General features: G+C 41.9%; 1 protein-coding gene across 1 annotated transcript in view; it reads right to left on the bottom strand.

The window, feature by feature from the left end:
- Positions 1–353: 353 nt before the first annotated feature.
- Positions 354–6,978, bottom strand: part of LOC133135146 (platelet-derived growth factor C-like) — a 67,285-nt gene continuing 60,660 nt past the window's right edge. The window contains exons 6-8 of the mRNA XM_061251939.1: positions 2,772–2,979; positions 1,984–2,201; positions 354–1,396 (exon numbers count right to left, since the gene is read on the bottom strand). Of these exons, the coding sequence (XP_061107923.1) occupies positions 1,280–1,396; positions 1,984–2,201; positions 2,772–2,979 (543 nt within the window). The 3' untranslated portion in view covers positions 354–1,279. The remainder of the gene's footprint in view (positions 1,397–1,983; positions 2,202–2,771; positions 2,980–6,978) is intronic.

Genomic DNA, 6,978 nt, shown 5'->3' with positions numbered 1-6,978 from the left:
CAACCCTTTTCTGTCTTCCAGACAGGAAAATTGTCCATGTATGAATCTCGCAAACTAACTAAATTAAGCTTCCTGGGGTCTTACTAATTCAACATTATGTTCTCCTCCTCATGGAGACGTGACAGTCCAAGCACCGCAATGTTTTCATAATGACTAGTTTCCGAGCATATTATGTAAGCTCATACACAACAAAATTGTTGAGTGGGCGGCCCACTAATGTAAATCATGATGTTTCTAATCACCATATCAGTGCGGATGACATACAAAGGAAGATACAGAACACTTTCTCGTCATTACCTGAAAATTGATGAAAATTAAGAAAAAGATAAACTCCTCAGAGGTGCACATATACATTTCTCTTTTATCTCAAGATTTTTATTTTCAATGACACAGAACAGGTAAAAAACCAACAACATACAGAGAAAAAAAAGAAAAGCTAAGACAGAACAAGTAATGTTAAATAACTTTGGTAAAAAATATATAACAAGGCTGGGGGGGGGGTGGGGGGACAGGTGAACACACTACAAAATAAGACATGTATGGAGTATCTAGCTAAAAATAACATTTAAAAAGGAAAGGATGCTTCTGAATTAGCATAAATGTCTACAAAATGAACGGTAATACAGTGATTTAATTTGCGGCAGATGCAGAACGTCTCCGGTCGAAAGGCCGCTCCGCTCCCCATTGTGTAAGGCCATGAAGAAGCACCAGAGGCCAGACCGGGGGAGGCTCTGCTGTGCTTCATTAAAAAGAGAAAAATAAAACACAAAAAAAATCCTTTTCAAAGACACTCCAGTGCCACGCATTATGATAAAAAAAATAGTAAAAATAGTTTCAGGGAAAAACAACAACAAAAACAGCAGGCGGGGGGGGGGGGGAATGGAACTATCACTGCCACCGAGGCAGGAGAACGACCTCGCTGTTGAATTTGTACCGGCTTGCACCTCTAGCTGCTGAAAACAAGAGAAAGCCTTTCGGTGATATAAAAGAGCAAATAATTAACAGTTCCTTTCCAATTCATGCTGTCAGCCTCCTCTCTCTGGAATGCACAAAAAAACAGAAAAACAAGAAAAGAGAAAAAAAACAGTCCAGGCACTCCACAGTAACTGGATTGTCCACGAGTCCCAGTTCAACCTGACAACGACTGGACAGCTGGCATGAGCGCACCCTGTTCTTTAATCATCCGTAAATTTGTGGCGGAGATGACGGAAAGCTAGCCGTTGCTACCGCACCTCTCTATTTAAGTGCCCTTCGAAGCGAGGCGTGCTGGCGTGCCCCTCTATCCGTCCGAATCGTCTTTGCACTGACAGCTGCACTCGTCATGGTGTTCCAGGGCTACGTCTGTCAGAGACTTCTGCAGGCCTCTGCCCCCGCTCCTGTACCTCAGTAGGAGAACCTACAAAAACAACATAGTAAAAAGTGATTTAGACTCATTCTGCCGTTATTTATTTGCTTGGCAGAAGCCCTTTATCCGGGGTGACTAACATAGTGTGAATTGTTGTCCTTAGTATGCGTTTATGCAGCTGGGTATTTGCTGAAGCATTTCAGGTTAAGCACCTAACACAAGGGTATAACGGCCGTGCCGCACCTGCGTGGAGGGGGAGGGGGGTCAAACGTGCAAACCCTGGCCCTCAAGCCCTATTTCCAATAATCCGAGGAGGCCACACACACCGAACGAAAAACCAAAGGGAAAAAAACAAAGGTTTTGATCCTGGAGGATCTTCCTTTGGTCTGAAGATCATATAGGCATTAAATGTTCCCAGTGTTTTTCCTTTGGTATTTCACAACTAAATGGATGGGGCATTAAGTGTGCTCAGCACGCTTAGGTTAAAACAGGCAGGTATTTTTCGGTTTGGCACCTATTTAATGTGATGCGTTTAAGATTACTGGCTTTCTCTCGCTATGCCTCTCGCTATGAAAGCAGGATGTGAGGGATTCTAATCGGCACCTCTCAGGGAAAGATGGCGGAGGAGTGGCGTTTACCTCGTGGAATTTTTTGGTGACTTTGGTGGGAACGCACTGGCAGCTGAAGCAGCCATGGCAGCAGGCACAGTTCCCGCCACACCGCTTGACCAGGAGGCAGTTGGGCCAGAAGATGGAGTCGGTCCTCTTCAGCTCCTCGCGTAGGGACACCGAGAAGTTGCGTGGGGTGCAGCTGTAGAGCCTCACCTCTTCTTTCAGCAGATTCAGATCCACCCCTCCTGCAGGCCAAAACAAAGAAATCACCTTTGTGTTAAAGGATTTTTATAATTATCTGAATGCATCCTACATGTTATTATGATACGATAGCATGCAGTACATTGAGTGAGATAGGCCAATGTCACCACAGACAGCTGTAGTACTGACTTCAAAAAGACTTAACCCTTGTGTAGTCTTAACATTCGGTATACTCCCCTAAGGGTAAAAAATGACCTGTCTTCACTAAACCCCTAAAATAAAGCAGCTTAATTGAATTTTAAACCCCAAATCTATTTTTCATAAGGAAACAACCTGTCACTCATCACAAGCATTGTCATCAAATTTCAAGTTGAAAAAAGATCATTTAGGGGGTTCTCTCTGCTGTTAAAAATTGTGGCGGGTCATTTTTTACCCTTAAGACAACACAAGGGTTAATGGCTTTTCACACATTTGGCACCAACTGAAGGTTCAATCTAGGCAAGTTGTGAGCAGTCATTCAACTGTGGGCACAGACAAATGAGCCCTGCTACTGAACTTGAGGCCAACTGAATTATGGGGAATCCAAAGATGAAAATGTAAAGCAGCAAATTCACCTCGGGATTTCTTGGAATGGATGTATGACTTTCCGAGCACATGCCATGTTGGCTTGTACAAGTCCTCCATATCCAGCTTCCAGCTGTCAGGCTCCAAGTATTTCATAACTTCCTCCACCGTGTTGAAGCCAGACACCGCCTCAGTTAGCATGTCCACAGTCTGCAGAGATGGTGGCAGAACCTCCGGTCTTTCTGATTCTGGAACTTTCTGAACGGGGGACAAACAGAAAAAAAAGCTTTTAAAAATTCATTAGCACAATGTTTTTCAATGGTGCTGAAGTTCATGGTCAAAATAAATTGAATTGAATAGCCGTAATGTCTACAGAATAACACAGAGAAAACACCCATGCACATGTAGTGGCATTGAAACAACATGGAGAGGAGCTGTTCCCTGCTGAAATAAAAACAGCTCAAGCTCGGTTTTTAAATTGCTGTTGCTGGTTGACCAGCTCCAGGCTCAACATGGTTTTAAACAGCTGGTAGCTGGTTATTTCTGGTCATAGCTGGATTTTACAGCAGGATAACCATGTCACTGAACAAATAGATCCAATCCCAGTACACAAGGCAATCAGTTCCAGTATATAGGCTTGTCTACAAAATAAAAAAGCTTGAATCTTTGAAGCTTTCACAACAGTTGGACAATTTCCAGGCTGTCCAGTGGGGTCTTTACAGACAGGTTTTTTCACATGCGAGGCAGGAAGTAGGAGACAATGGGAAAGCAAACAAAACAAAGGCTATATCTTACATTACAAAGATATTCAGCTTTTCCAATATATAAGCTCTGGACTGTTTAGCTTTTTATATCCAGGAGGTGATGACAGACAGGAGATTTTGGGGCAAAGTCAAGCCAGGACAATGGAGGGAAGATAACACTATCTCTTCAGCCAGAGAGCAGCTGTTCTCTCACCTGGTCTGTCTAGACAGAGATAGATAGCATGCTAGATTCTTCTTGTGTCAATATGAGGAAAAAAGAAGGAACTATTGGAAAATACTTTTTGGGCTCATATATATCTGTCCATGCACAGATCATTCCTTTCTGGCTCCTGAAGCCAGCTGGAGTGTAGCAAGGGACCCTTGTGAATATTATCACCTTGCTTTTTTTCCTGTGATATTTTCCAATTTTCTGTGGCTGTCTCCTGAGTTTGTCTGATTTCACAGCTCATATTTTTCAGCGATGACAAAATTGTGATCCGTTATGACTGACTGCCAGACTACATAATTCCATATGGGGTGGGGCGATTGCCTTTCCATTGTCTGCATTGCAAGAGCCATTTAGCCCTGAAAATATGAATAGCTCACATGGAAATCTCTTGTGTTTTGAGTAGCTCTTATTGTAGAGTACATGGCTCGCACATGCAAAATGGCATGCATCATCCTTTACATCATGCAAAGTGTATCAATGCATATATAAAAGATTTAAAAAGACCCATTGAAAGCAATTATCACTCATCAATTGTTTTGCTGTTAATAAATTCCACCAGCAAAGTGTCTCTGTATTGCATCGTATAGACACACAGAGAATGGCAGCTTAAAGTTGTACAGCATTTACAATGCAACATAATGTAATGTGGCATAATCACGTGTTATCGTTAAAGGGATAGTCCAACTTCACCGATTTACATATCAGTTGTATCCCCGTGCATCCAGTCCAAATATATTAGACAATAGCTGCCTGATAACTGTTCTACCTCTATGAATGGCTGCTGATGGAAGCGATGCTAGCACTGTTATTGTAAGCGAAGTGACGGAATTGCAAGCATGAGTTAGGGCTTGCCAGGTATGCGTGATGCTGACTGTAAACCTACCTACTAATCACTGCATCCAGTGGACAGATACATGGTTATCTGTCAATTATAGTTCTGAATTTAGCTGCCTCTAAAAACAACTATGATCTCATGTTTCTGTTTTTATTCGTTTTAAACATGCAGAGTGCAAGTGTACAAAACACAGCTTTTAGAGATGCTGGGAAGCGCATTTCTGTCTCTAATTAGCAGAGCTAACATTGCTTCCGTCTGCTTTAGCCGAGGTCAAAAAGCTAAGAAAGTGACTAGGACATTGCTGCATTTACTTTATGGGTGTGGATAGAATTCTACCTCTAGTTTTAGCACAGCAGTGCTGTCTAGGTGGAACTACAAATTACATGATGAAGTTTATTTACCTGTGAATGTTTTGACTGATAGTGCCTCATAAACACAGCATGATTTTACCATCATGTAGCATGACATCATACCTACCATTAAGCCTTAGGTTTTGGTACTATGAATATGTAAAAAAAAAAGCAATCTCACATGAACAATGATTGTGAGGATTGTTTGAATTACACCCTGGCTTGGTGTAATGGTTGGGGAATTGCGGGGGGGGGGGGGGGGGTTCTGGTCCTTTTCGGGGGCACTCAGGTCTCTTCCGTGCACCCCATAATTTGATCCTAAGATCCTAACCACAAACTTAATGGGTTTGAATATGACTGACTATAAAGACACAGAATGGATGCCACCCTTGAATATAGTTGTGATTCTCCTTAATCAAGCATTTCATTTAAAATGCGCAATAAACTAACATTTTTTTATTTTTTGGCACTAGTTAAAATAATTAAGGGACAGGAAACACAGGAATTTTCTCTTCGGTAAGTTGCCAAACATTAACATCTGCTCTTTTGCTTCTAAACTTCTGAACTTCATCAGTTGAACTCATGACCTCATACCCACATGAAAATTATTTGGTATGTATGAATGAATGTAGCCCAGAGGGCTTAAACTTAAAATGGTAATTTTCTCCCACAAATGCACATCCATTAAGGATTCTCAACTTTAAAGACAAAGGTTTGATCCTAAAAGTTAAACATCCATTATATGCCGGGGCGGTCTGTAGTGTAGTGGTTAAGGTAAATGACTGGGACCTGCAAGGTTGGGGTTCCAATCCCGGTGTAGCCACAATAACATCTGCACGGCCGTTGGGCCCTTGAGCAAGGCCCTTAATCCTGCATTGCTCCAGGAGAGGATTGTCTCCTGCCTAGTCTAATCAACTGTACGTCGCTCTGGATAAGAGCGTCTGCCAAATGCCAATAATGTAATGTAATGTAATATGTAATACAAGCTGCCATGCCCCCTTAGAAAAATCTACACATTTCACAAGTTCAGCAAACACAACCCACCGAAGATATTACATAGCTCTTGATACAAATTTTTAGGCAGGGGTGGAAAATCCAGGTCCACAGAGTAAATAGTTTGTTCCAGTCACCTGGATTTGCTAATTGGCACTATTATTCAACCAGGAGGAAGAACCAATTAGTGAAATCTGCTGGCTGAATTCATGGGTGGAAGAAACGCATGGAAGGACTTTTACTGTCTGACCCCTGTACTTTCCATCTCTGTTCTTACACACATACAATGAAATCAACAAAAACAGAAAGAAGGGCGACGCTGGCTCAGGCGGTAAGAGTAGTTGTTTGGCAGTTGGTGGGTTGCCAGTTTGATCCCCTGCCATGGCGTTGTCGGAGTGTCCCTGAGCAAGACGCCTAACCCCCAAATGCTCCTGGCGAGCTGGTGTGTGAGTGTGTATATGAATGGGTAAATGAGAAGCATCAATTGTACAGCGCTTTGTATGAAGGTGCTCCATAAATGCCAACCTTTTACCTTTCTACAAAAAAACTGGTCACAGACTGAATGATTCGAGCTGAAGCTTTTGGAATCTGACATAAAGGTGAGTTGATATGCATGTGTATTTCATAAGTACTGTACGGGGCTCCTTTCACATACTACATACTACAAAGCAGTAGATATCCAAGAGTGCAATTCACTGTTCTGCATTCATAAACATATTTAATTAAGTTAAATTTCTATTTTGTGAAAGGTCAAACAACTACAGGACTTGATTGCAGTCATGCACAACAAGCCTCTTATAAACCAAAGGTAAACAAAACAATAACACACTGAACTAGTACTCATTACAGCAACAAATTAAACAGGTACAACATTGAATTGACACAGCACCACTCTGCTCTTTGATGAAATTTGCATATATTAGCGTAATAGATCATTCAGAAACAAAGTAATTCCTTCATGCCTGTCAGCAAAGTAACAGGAGAGAATAAACTAAGAGTTTAGTCATTTTTTCTAGTGAACATCAAACACACCTAGAGGCAAACCGGGAAAATATTTTTGTTGCCGAGCACTGTATGAGGTCTGACCCTACCTTCCTCCAGTTCCAC

Source organism: Conger conger, chromosome 8 (assembly GCF_963514075.1).
Source record: "Conger conger chromosome 8, fConCon1.1, whole genome shotgun sequence".
NCBI classification, from domain to species: domain Eukaryota; kingdom Metazoa; phylum Chordata; class Actinopteri; order Anguilliformes; family Congridae; genus Conger; species Conger conger.
The sequence above is the reverse complement of the archived record's forward strand: the minus strand, read 5'-3'. Positions and strand labels throughout refer to the sequence as shown.